This window comes from Lissotriton vulgaris, chromosome 5, assembly GCF_964263255.1.
Source record: "Lissotriton vulgaris chromosome 5, aLisVul1.2, whole genome shotgun sequence".
Taxonomy (NCBI): domain Eukaryota; kingdom Metazoa; phylum Chordata; class Amphibia; order Caudata; family Salamandridae; genus Lissotriton; species Lissotriton vulgaris.
The window spans coordinates 1313753958-1313766596 of record NC_141693.1 but is presented as its reverse complement, the minus strand read 5'-3'; the positions used below and the strand labels follow the sequence as shown (position 1 = coordinate 1313766596).

Genomic DNA, 12639 nt, shown 5'->3' with positions numbered 1-12639 from the left:
GAATAAACGCCGCCAGCTCCCGGCCATCCAACGCATGGTGCCACAAATCAACCCCAGCATCTTCCTGAGAAGCGGCGGATCCAAGGGACTCCGCCGAGTCCCACAAGCAAGAGGTGGCCCTAGCCAACACACAAAGTGTTAAGGGCCAGCATGGCCGCACTAGTCGAAACAAACATATTGCGCCCCCAAAGAGTCTAGCCAGCGGGCCTCCCGTGATGGTGGAGACACAGTGGTGGCAGGGAGGGAAAGGCAGTCAGCAAAAGGGGGCTTGAGGCAGAGGAGTGGACGGAAAGACACACCGGGTCACGCGGTGCTGGTGCAGAAGGTGTTGGGGCACCGGATCCCCTGTGGCGGGGCGTTCCCACGCCCGTCCGAGAAGGGTGGAGCGAACCCTCAAAGGGAAGCAGCAGCTGCCTGCCATCCGAGCCCTGGTGAAGAACTTCCAGAAGATGATCCGCGGGGAAATGGGCAGCCGGATCACCCATGCGCAAAATACTCACAGCCGTGGAAACACCTCAAGCGAAGGCCGCACCCGCCTCTGTAGGGCCCGCGGTGGGGAAAGCAGCTCCTACGTAGGCGACGGCGGCAAGCTAAGGCGGCTGTCCTCTAAGCCAATCAGAGTGGGGAAAGGCCAGGTCCGGAAAGGAGAAAGCGGGACCAAGGAGTGGGGGACCTGTAGCTCCTCCGGCAAAAACCCCAGCCGCGGCAACGGCGAGGAGCAGTCCTTTGATGACGGGAAAAAAATCCACGACGCGGCGGCCTGTCTCCGGCGAGGATGACACCAGCAGGCGCCCAACCTCCGGGGAAGAGGGGGCGTCCGAAGAAGAGTCCACGACCAGACACCTGTCCGGTGCCGTAGAGTCCACGACCTGAGGCAGGACGTCATCGTCGTCCAGCGCCAAAGGAGACGTCGGACAGGCCTCCTCCACACCACATGGCGCAGGGGACTGTGGCTGGGCCTGAGCCGAGGTGGCTAAGGGACGGTGCCGAAACGGCACCGACTCGACCTCTGCCGAGGCAGCCACCTGTGTGGAGGGACGAGAGGGACCCGCGGAGTGACAAGGAGTCCCCCGCCAGCCTCGACCCATGAGGGGGAGACAGGGCCCACCGACCTCAGTGGTGCCACCAATGCTGACTTGACCTCCGATGAGGCAGCTGCCTGCGTGGAGGGACAAGAGGGGCCCGGGGAGGGACGAGGGGTCCCCCGTCAGCCTCGACCCATGATGGGATGAGGGATGGTCCGCCGACCCCTGTGGCGCCACCAGGGCCAGCAGCCGCCACATCCTCCAAGCCTGGAGACGAGCTAGTCGGCGCCGGAGCCCCGCACAACACAAGGGATCCTCCGACGTCCCAGGAGGGTAAGGAGGAGGAGGAGAAGCCAGCGAGGCCTGCAAAGCCGCCGCATATGTCTCCATCTGGGCTCTCGGTGGGGGACGATACACAGGGCCGCTTCACCAGAGGAAAGCCCACGCACCTAACAGGCCGGAAACCAGCCTTCGAGGACAAACTGTGACACTTACCAATAGGTGAGCGACGCTCTTGCGGCACAGGAGAGGGATGAGGACGACGACGATGACGGCTGCTTCGAAAACCTTCCGCAGAAGCTGACCGAGGTGACGAAGCCGATCTGGACATGCGAGCCGAGAGAAGTTTCATCCGGTGCTCCCGCCACGACTTCGGCTTTAACCGTTGGCACGCCTCGCAATCAGTGATCTTCCCCCAAGCACCACATGCAAACGAGGTGAGGGTCCGTCGCCGACATCAGGCGTCCACAAGACGAGCACGTCTTAAAGCCCGAAGGCATCCGCACACTGTTCCCACAAACACACGCAATAGCAAAGGGAAAGGCCTAAACAGGCCCGGAGCACGAACCAGATCTGCGATGCATGCAGAAAAGGAAAAAACTGACATTGGCGCACTGAGGGGGTGGGGGGGGGGGGGAACTTATGTGACCTCGCTGATGTCACCTACGCGGAGGTGCGTGATGCCGTCCCTCCGGAGTACAGGGATGCTGTGGCAAAAATAATTCCGGATCCATTCTCACCCCTGGGGATAATTCTACGTTAAGGAATCTGCAGCTAGTAGTCTCTATCAGATACAAGTTTGTAAGGCGATCTTGAGGGTGCCCCAGAGCGCTCTGTCCTTTTCTGTACAAGAAGAGCTTGGCATCAAATTCATTGCTGACTTGGTGACCGTAAAGCCTCTGTTGTGCTGGGTTATGACTCCAGGGAGGGTGCCTAGCTAATTCCTCTGATTTTGACCGACTGTTTGCAACTTGACAACATGCATTAAAATCCCTGGATCTCTTACGTAAAGACGCATTTATCAGTTTAGGTAGGGCAGATATATTCTACAATCGTGATTCTCTGAGTTCTTGTGAGCTTAGGTATGTAAATGGTCTGTTCCTCAAGTATGCCATCTCTTATAGTGAAAGCGCTGAACTTGCGAATCCTACTGTAAGGGAGCATTTACTAATGAAAACCTTACAAGGTATGGAGAGTTATCTTTCTCTCCTCACTAGTGAAAGGGACAGGTTCTTGGCGGCCTGTTTCAGGTTTAACCAGCTTCACCATCTTTTGGCCACCCCATCAGGCTGGTTTCCTTCTAGCATGTGATGGCCCTGTGGTTGTGACCATAGGTCTCCATAAGATACCCTACATTTTGTGCTTTTATGTAAATATGTTAGCCGGGCCAGGAAGCAGTTCCCACAGCCCCTTCTGAAAGACTGGACTTTTACGCAAGTCCCCGCATCTGCAGCTTTTGCCAAAGAAGCACACTCTTTGCAGTAACTTCCTTTCTTCGGGCAGCTTTGAGGTCAGGACAATCGAGACCTGACTTATACTTTGTGGATATATATTATAGTATCATGTTTTAAATATGATCTTACTTAATTTTTTTGGGATATTTAATTATGATATCACATTATATATTTGCACTGTAATTTTATCTTCTATGATTGTGATTGCAACCGAATCAGGATTGATTTGATTTGACTGGGACCAGAACCCCTCTGTCGTAATTTAGTATTTTTATAGTGCTAAACTCAGCAAATGGTATTAAGGCACAGCTAGGCAAACCCCATCAACAACAATCTGCCTCTCTACAAGAAAGGGTTACCATAACTAGCTTTTTCATTTCGTCACAAAACAGAAAAACAGATGTCTGTTTCAATCCATGTGCAGGATGTTCTTGACCATGCGCACTGACCTGAGAAAAATATCCCCCTGTTAGAAATCACTGAGAAATCTGAAATGGACAATGAAGCCTTAGGGGCATAGGTAAGAAAAAAGTACCTCAGGTGTACTGGAAACCTAGACTAAATGCAGTTTTGTATTATGGTTACCAATTTGTAATGAATTTATTTGGTAACAGGTATGCTAATGTAGTCTATGCAACAAAGGAGAATGTAACTATAACCAAGTAGTAGAGCTAGAATTCTTTTCTTGCTGCAGAATTTTTAAGTTTGTGCAATCTACTGAGGGTTTTCTTTGACAGTTTCACAAAGCATTTGTTGAGCAAGTTACTTACCTTTGGTAACAATGTATCTGTAAGAGACATATGTAGGTATAGATTCCTTACCTTAGAATTACCCCCAGGCATCAGACTGGATCCGGAGAAATTTTTTCGTTGCAGTACCCCTGCGCGTCGGAAGGTGGCATCGGTCGACTCCGCGTCTGTCGTCGGGGTCATCGGGATGACGTTGCGGTGTCTACTTAGACGCCGCCCCTGCGCGCTAACGTGAGTTCTGTCACAACTTTCCGCGCCAGAAGCAGAGAGCCATGCAAGACACTGACCACTGGTGCACATTACTAGGGCCCTGTAAAAGAGTCCCTTTCCCTAGAAGTCAGTAAGCAGAACGGGGAGGATGGCTGGGGGGGTACGGAATCTATAACTACATATGTCTCTTACAGATACATCGTTACCGAAGGTAAGTAACTTGTTCATCTGAAAGAGACAATAGTTATTGATTGCTTACCTTAGAATAGATACCCCAACAATACCGCCCCTGGAGGTAGGTCTGCAAACTAAGTTCACACCAGGAAGTCCGAGAGATAAGAACGGCCGAAAAAGCAGTCTATCCGGACTTGGCTGTCCAGGCAGCAATGCTTTGTAAACGTGGGCAGGGATGCCCAGGTTGCTGCCTGGCAGATGTCAACCAGCAGAACTCCACGACCAAAGCAGTAGTGGCTCCCGTCGCCCTGGTAGACTGGGCACGCAGTCCTACTGGAGGTACCTTTTTTGCCAAAGAATGGCAGATCTTTATGCATAGGACAACCCATCGAGAAATGGTACGTTTGTGCACTGCCTGACCATTCTTGGCGCCCACATAACTCACGAAGAGGTGATCGTCGACCCGGAAGTCCTTAGTGCGATCAAGGTAGAAGGACAGCGCACGTTTTGGGTCCAGAGAGTGGAGTCTCTCCTCCTATTTGAAAAGGTGCGGAGGCAGGAAAAAGGTGGGCAATGTGATGGTCTGGCCTATGTGGAAAGAGGTAATCACAATAGGCAGAAAAGAGGGCAGAGTACGAAGGACTACTTTCTACGGATGGACAGCAAGAAAGGGAGGTTTGGAAGACAGAGCCTGAAGCTCACTCATCCTGCGAGCAGAGGTGATGGCAAGTAGGAAAGCAGTCTTTAAAGTAAGGAGACAAAGAGGACAATTAGGTAGTGGCTCAAAGGGAGCACACATAAGATACATGAGGACAAGATTCAAGTCCAACTGGGGCATTACGAGAGGAGAAGGAGGAAAGAGATGAGTAATGCCCTTCAGAAATCTGTTAACAATAGGGGATTGAAAAGAGAAGGCTGATCAGGAAGGCGAATAAAGGACAAAATGACTGAAAGATAGCCATTAAGAGTGCCCAGAGCAGAGCCCTGCTGGGCCAAAGAAAGAATGAAGAGGATAACCTCTGAAAGAGGGGCAGAAAGGGGATCCACAGCCTTTGCTGTGCACCATGCCACAAATTTGTTCCACCTACAGGCGTATACAATTTTAGTGGGGGGACGCCTGGCTGCCAAGATGACATTACAGACTTCGGGAGAAAAGTCAAAAGCTGTCAACTATTGCTGCTCAATCTCCACACAAGGAGAAGGAGGCTGGACAGGTTAGAGTGGAGGACCGTCCCCTGCTGCTGTGACAAATTATCCTCCAGAAGAGGCAGTCTGATCGGAGGATCGATGGCCATGCTCAAGAGCTCGGGGTACCAGACTCTTCGCGCCCAGTCCGGAGCCACAAGAATGACTTGGGCCTCGTCGCTCTTGATCTTCTTCAGCACTCTGGGTAGAAGTGGTACAGGCGGAAAGGCTTACAGGAGGCCGCAATTCCACTTGGGTCGAAAATCGTCGCTGAGCGAGTGGCGCCCTGGAAACTCCAACGTGCAGAATTGCTGATATTGCGTGTTCTCTTAGGTGGCGAATGGATCTAACCAAGGCTCTCCCACGGCTGAAAGAGACCTTGCACCACCTCCAAGTGAAGACGCCATTCATAATCCAGCATGTACTGGCAGCTGAGTTTGTCAGCCCTGGCAGCTGAGTTGAACCACCAAGGATATGCCCTGATGTTCCAGCCATGTCCAAAGGCGAAGAGCATCATGACATAGAGTCCACAACCCCACCCTGCCCTGCTTGCTGCAGTACCACATGGCGGTGGTGTTGTTCGTGGACACCTGCACTACTTTTCCTTTGTGCAAGACGAATCACCCAAAGCTCCAGAAGGTTGATGTGGAGCCCTGACTCCGCCAGGGACCAGAGGCCTTTGATCTCCGCTTCCCCCATGTGGGCCACCCTATCCCAGGATTGATACGTCTCTCACCACTGTGAACTCTGGTTGGGGAAGGGAGAGGGATCTGCCGTTGACCTAATCCCGGTTCGTGAGCCACCACTACAACTACTGTGCAGTCCCCTCCAATATCTGGACAACATTGGAAAGATTCCCCTGCTGCTGCGCCCACTGGAACTTCAGGTCCCACTGCAGAGCCCGTATATGCCAAGCAGCCTCAGGGTCATTCTCACTGAAATCCGGAATGGAGGCTGAAACATCAGTATCATAGCCCGAATTTCCTGGACTCTCTGCTTGGGAGAATAGGCCCAAAACTGCGCTGTATCCAGAAAGGCTCAGATGAAAAGGAGCTTCTGAGAGGGAATCAGGTGCGACTTCGGCACGTTGATAGTGAACCCCAGTGAATGCAGGAGATCTGCCGTAGTCTGGAGGTGGGAGACGACAGCCTGGGGCGAGCCCGCCTTCAACAGCTAGTCGTCGAGATAGGGGAAGACTGGAACCCCTGATCTGCGCAGATGAGCTGCGGCCTCAACCATCACTTTTGTGAACAACCGAGGGGCGCTGGTAAGGCCAAAGGGGAGCACCGTAAACTGAAAATGCTTGTGGCCTACCGTAAACCGTAGGTAACGCCTGTGGGCTTGCAGGACGTTGATGTGATAATAAGCGTCCTGCAGGTTCAATGCTACCATCCAGTCTCCAGAGTTGAGAGAAGACAAGACCTGAGCCAAGGTTAACATTTTGAACTTCTCCTTCCGGAGGAAGCGGTTGACGGTCCTGAGGTCTAACATAGGACGTAGGCCTTTGTCCTTCTTGGGTACCAGAACGTAGTGGGAGTAGCATCCACAACCTATTTCTGGCACAGGGATCCGTTCAATAGCTCCTTTTGCCAAGAGAGCTATAACTTCCTGGCGGAGAAGGGCCAAGTGATCCTCTGACATGTGATGGATTGCTTGTGGCATGGAGAGAGGGGTAGTCTTGAAGGGGAGGGAGTAGCCCCTTCGGACTATCTGCAAAACCCGCCTGTCTGATGTGATGCTTTGCCAGAGGGGGAGGTGATGGCAAATTCGTCAGCACATTGGCCTCTGGTGGCCCTGAAAGGTCCGACTTGGAAGGTGTGAAGACTGCTGCAGGGGGGTATAGGATGACTGCCCGCTGGCCCCCAGACCCACGTCGCTGGATCCCACGTCCGCAGCCACGCATAGGTGGGGTAGCTTGTGTGGCCCTCTGGCTTTGGGTGGAATGTGGTGGGGCACCCCTTCCGTAGCCATGAAAGGGGTGAAAGGCAGACTGCATGGGGTGAGAAGTTGCCGTGAGGCTCAAGGTTCTGGCCGTAGTTCTAGAGTCCTTGAAAAGCTCCAGCGCTGAGTCCGCCTTGTCACCAAACAGGCGACGACCATCAAAGGGCATGTCCAAAAGGGTGGATTGGACATCCCCAGAAAGGCCCGACGTCCGCAACCAGGTGTAGCTCCTCAGGGCTACTGACGTGGAAACCGTTCTACCCAGAGAGTCGCTGGTATCCAGCCCACACTGGATGGTGAACTTAGCTGCGTCTCAACCTGCAGCAACTGCGCGGGTGAGCATGGTCCAGGCCTCCTCTGGGCTCTGCTTAGACTGTAGTATCTAATGCACAGTAACTGGCTTAGAATTATTCCATCACTGCAGTAAAGGAGCTTCTAGACCCGCCCATAACAAGAATATAAAATACTTTCTAGCCCACAAGTACAAAAACGGTTAAACTAATAGTAAACGCGATGTTTGCATTTTATCTGAAATAACCGGAGTTTTCTGAGGTCATAATTAATAAAAAGGTATTATTGTTAGCATGCGGTTCTAAAGCATCTCACTATGGAAAAGACAGTATTGAGAGAGCTAGGTTTTTGCAGTCCTACAGCGTTTTCTGCATTAGTATAGCTTCGACACAGAATGGCTCTATAAAGCCCACACTGCTGTCACCGTATATCCAGGACACGAAATTGGTGGAATTCTGAAAGGGTACCTCTCCTGGAAATCACTTTCATTGAGTCCTAGAATTGTCACTGGTGGACGAGACCCAAGCTCCCACGATCCTAAAGTAATAATAGAGGACTGCTCCAAACAGAGTACAGTAAGAAGCTCACACTGCTGGAGTCTGATAGCTTGGATGGGGCCTTGCTAAAGAAGGCTCACACCACTGAACGCCACTAGCACAGATTGGAAGAATTTCACACTCCTAGAGTGCCGGAGCAAAGACCTGCTGGAGATTTTTCACAAACATAGCATCACATAGCACTGACCAGGATTTACTGGGGAAAATCTCTCCCAGCTGAAAATGTATGGCAGTGATAGGTTAATACACAGAGGAAGAGGGTAATACCAGGTGCTGTGGAAGGAAGCACACACAGCAGGAGCCCTTTAGTATAAAGAGCTTCCATACTATAAGGATTACTTTGCACTGAAAGGCTAATCTGTGGAGGAAGCATACACTGCACTCCACACAGTACTGATAGGGCACTATTAAAGAAATATCACAGTGTTGGAGCCCTACAATACTGACATTAATCTGTGAGGGGCATTGCACAACGCTGGAGTCTTGTAGCGCATATAGGGCACTTTAGGGACAGGCCCAGACAGCAGGTATGCTACAGCACTTACCTGTACTACTGCAAGGATCCATCACATTATGGGGGTGAGGTGCATAAATGTTTATTAGTAGTAAACCTCCTACAGTTCAATTCACACCTATTGCTTTGCATGCACAAGGGCAGCAAGCTTATCGTACCATGCAACTGATGCCTAGATAACAAATGGGGGTTGGCCTCGACAAAGGTGGTAAGAACACCCCACAGAGCTTACCTGACTCTGCCAACAGCACAAAGCCTTCACTGCCATCACTGTCAATGGAGATCCCATCTTCTGCAGCACCAACACTCCCGTCCAATGAGGTGGTGTCGAAGGATTGCTGGGATGAAGTCCGCTTCACCGAAAAAAACCGCATTCGACTGCTGCTGCTGACCGTTGATGCCAAGACCACCTCGTCTCCCTTCAGAACAGGGTCCCTACAATCAAACACAACTCATTGGTCACTAAGGGAGTATGAGCCATGGGCAGCAAATAGCGATAGGTTGTAACCAGGAATACTCACCAGGGCTAGTAAAAGGGGAAGCGAATCACTAACGATGAACTGAAGATGAGGTTACCATCCACCAACTACACTAAGAGGGAAGGGTCAACAGCTGTGGACCGCAGACCGAAAATGAGAAGTCTGACTACATAGAGGAAGACCAGATTGTTTGCCAAAGGTTCCAGAGAGAGGAGGAGGAATATTCTAACATTGCTTACAAAGTGGCATGGCAAATGACTAGATACGATAGAAAAAGAAGAGAGAAAGGGTTGAGATTGAGAGGAGGTTCACCTGGCTTCTGCCTAAAAAAGGTAGGGAGTTAGCATAAGTAGCTTATTAATAGGGAGGGAGTCGCTAGTCTGGCTTGCAGGAGGTAGGGAAGACCGTATGGATAAGAGGAAGGGAGGGCAGCGATCAGTACTGATGTACAGACAGGAAGGGTGGATGTAATCAACTTCCACAGAGAGGTGGTGACCAACCAGGGAGTGCAATGGCCAAATTCTACAGACATGGCCTAGGGAATGGACTAACCTCCAATGTGTCACAGAGACAGTGTCAGATAGGGACAGATTAATGGAAGGAATAGCCAGACAAAGGTCAAAAATAAGAAGAGAGTCACCAGCGAAATGGGATGCATAAGGGAACAACTCCTCTGCTATAGGCCACTTGGAGAAATATTGTCTTTAGTCTTGAAAAATGTTGAGATGGTCATCAACCTTAGGCCACAAAAAGGGAAGTGGTGAACAGTGGCAAAGGGGTCACCAACCATGAACAAGAGAAAGGTATGGGCGGAGATTATCAGCTACGAGCTGAAGAGTGAAAAGTAGTTACAAGCTCTTTACAATGAAGTTGTTTGCAGAAATGCAACAAAATGTCCCCTCCCCCCTCACCAGCCATTCCCTTGAAAATGTCAATACGCCAATAAAGGTTAAAGGGAGAATAAGCAATAGGTGCTCTTGTGTTTCTATGCCTCTGCTGCTCATACGTGAATTGAATGATGGATATTACAATGTGGTGGTCTCATGGAGTGGTATATCCAACTTAAGTCAGCTAGCTAATGGAGGCTTTACAGAGATGTAACCGGGCCTTGGAGCCTAAAAAAGAGGAGTAGGCCAGATCTAGTAATACAGTTGTCGCAAAAAGTGCTTGCATATTGTGCATCGATTTTGTGCGACCAGTATCTAATTTTGTGACCTGCTCTATGCACTATTAGGTTGATTTGCAACACCAACATTCGCAGGCAGTCACAGTATGACCGGCCTAATGAATATTAATTAGGCAGGTTGCAATTAGCAATCCCCTGCCTACAAATAAAGGCACAGTGGCCTGCAAAGGACAACAGACCACCAACCCTCTTTTTGCATTTCCAAATAGAAAACTTTGTCTCAAAGCAGACCCAGTTCCATAAAGAAACTTGCAGTAAACAAACATAGTAAATGTTTTCCATTTGATAAAATATCAGAAGGAAGAAGGCGGTGGTCCACACCACTGGCTAACCCCTTCAGGTTGCCACCACAGTTCCCAAAGAGACCCCTTCCCTATTGCAAATCGGTTATCTTATCCTTTGAGGTTTCGCTAACTGCACAATGATTTACGACCTGGATCGCGGTTCCAAACCATTAATTCCGAGTGTAACCATTATAACCGAGCATACCGATTCACAACTATGAAGGAACTTCCCTTTTATGCCCCTTCCGAACTGGGATTCTGTACGAGTCGTAAACCCCATTTTACGGGTTGGAAAAAAGTTTCCAACTCGAAAAATGTGTTTTTTACATTACAAAAGGGAATTCTGGGGTTGCAAAGTCAAGTCAAGTCAAGTCATAAAATTTATATAGCGCACTACATACCCAGAGGGTCTCAAGGCGCTTAGGGAGGGGAGGAGGATTTTTTGTCAAATATCCACGTTTTAAGTTGCTTTCTGAATGCTAGGAGGTTCTGGGTGAGGCGAAGGTAAGTGGGAAGTGAGTTCCATGTTTTAGCTGCCAGGTATGAGAAGGATCTACCTCCCATGGTGGTCTTGCTGATGCGAGGTACAGTGGCGAGGGCTTGGCTGGAAGATCGTAGTTGGCGGGAGGGGGTGTAGAAGGACAGTCGTGAGTTGAAGCATTCTGGTCCGATTTCGTAGAGTGCTTTGTGTGCGTGGGTTAGGAGTCGGAAAGTGATCCTCTTATTGACGGGTAGCCAGTGGAGGTTTTTCAGGTGACCAGAGATGTGTTCGTTACGCGGGATGTCTAATATGATCCTGGCTGAGGCGTTTTGGATTCGTTGGAGTTTTTTCTGGAGTTTAGCGGTAGTACCTGCGTAGAGGGTGTTTCCGTAGTCCAGTCGGCTCGTGACCAGAGCGTGGGTGACTGTTTTCCTGGTTTCGGTGGGGATCCAGCGAAATGTTTTTTGGAGCATGCGAAGAATGTTGAAGCAGGATGAGGAGACGGCGCTGACTTGTCTGTTCATTGAAAGTGAAGAATCCAGGATAACGCCTAGGTTCCGTGCGTGGTCTGTCGGGATGGGTGCTTTTCCAAGGGCTTCCGGCCACCAAGAGTCGTCCCATGCAGAGGGGGATGTACCCAGGATGAGGACTTCTGTTTTATCTGAGTTCAGTTTCAGATGGCTGTGTTTCATCCATTCGGCAACTTCTTTCATTCCTTCGTGTAGGTTAGTTTTGGCGGTGCTAGGGTCATTGGTGAGTGAAAGGATCAGTTGGGTGTCGTCGGCGTAGGAGATGATTTTGAGGTTGTGTTGGCGGGCGATGGCCGCGAGGGGGCTCATGTATACGTTGAAGAGGGTGGGACTGAGTGAGGATCCTTGTGGAACGCCACAGATGACTTCAGTGGCCTCGGACTTGAATGGCGGAAGGCGGACTCTCTGGGTTCTTCCGGTGAGGAACGAGGTGATCCATTCAAGTGCTTTTCCTTGTATTCCGATGTTTCTGAGGAGTTGTAAAAGGGTGCTGTGGCAGACTGTGTCGAAGGCTGCCGAGAGGTCGAGGAGGATGAGGGCGACTGTGTCTCCATTGTCCAGTAGAGTTCGAATGTCGTCTGTTGCTGCGATGAGGGCGGTCTCAGTGCTGTGTTTGGCTCGGAAGCCGGACTGTGAGGAGTCGAGGGATTTGTTGGCTTCGAGGAAAGCGGCGAGCTGGTTGTTGACAGCTTTCTCGATGACTTTGGCCGGGAATGGAAGGAGCGAGATGGGGCGGTAATTTTTGAGTTCGGTGGGGTCCGCTGTGGGTTTTTTCAGAAGGGCGCCGAGTTCAGCGTGTTTCCAGCTTTCCGGGAAGGTGGCGGAGTTGAAGGAGCAGTTGATGACGTCTCGGAGGTGCGGTGCTATGACGGAGTCTGCTTTGTTGAAGATGTGGTGAGGACATGGGTCTGTGGGGGATCCTGAGTGGATGGAGTTCATCAGGCGGATGGTGTCCTCAGTGGAGATTGGGTTCCAGTCGTTAAGGGTGTTCAAGGGGGGTGAATGTTCAGCATATGGTTGGGTGGGTTGGTCTCCGGGTTGGTTGTCGAAGCTGTTGTGGATGTCTGCAATTTTGTTGTGGAAGAATGAAGCTAGGGAGTCGCAGAGGGCTTGAGAGGGGGTGATGTCGTTGGAGTTGGCAGAGGGATTGGTAAATTCCTTGACGATGTTGAAAAGTTCCTTGCTGTTGTGGGCGTTGTTATCTAGTCGATCCTTGAATGCTGTTTTCTTGGCCTTTCGGATTAGTTGGTGGTGTATGCGGGTAGCGTTTTTGAAGGCGTCCTTGGTGCTAGTGGTTGGG

The 12639-nt window shown here is 50.7% G+C and overlaps 1 protein-coding gene across 4 annotated transcripts in view; it reads right to left on the bottom strand.

Annotated features, from left to right (window-relative positions):
• The window catches only part of BLTP3A (bridge-like lipid transfer protein family member 3A), a 636759-nt gene that overhangs the window by 155021 nt on the left and 469099 nt on the right, over positions 1–12639 (bottom strand). For all 4 annotated transcript variants that reach the window (XM_086923213.1, XM_086923214.1, XM_086923215.1 and 1 more), the window contains exon 15: positions 8612–8814. In XM_086923213.1, coding sequence (XP_086779339.1) covers positions 8612–8814 — 203 coding nt within the window. The remainder of the gene's footprint in view (positions 1–8611; positions 8815–12639) is intronic.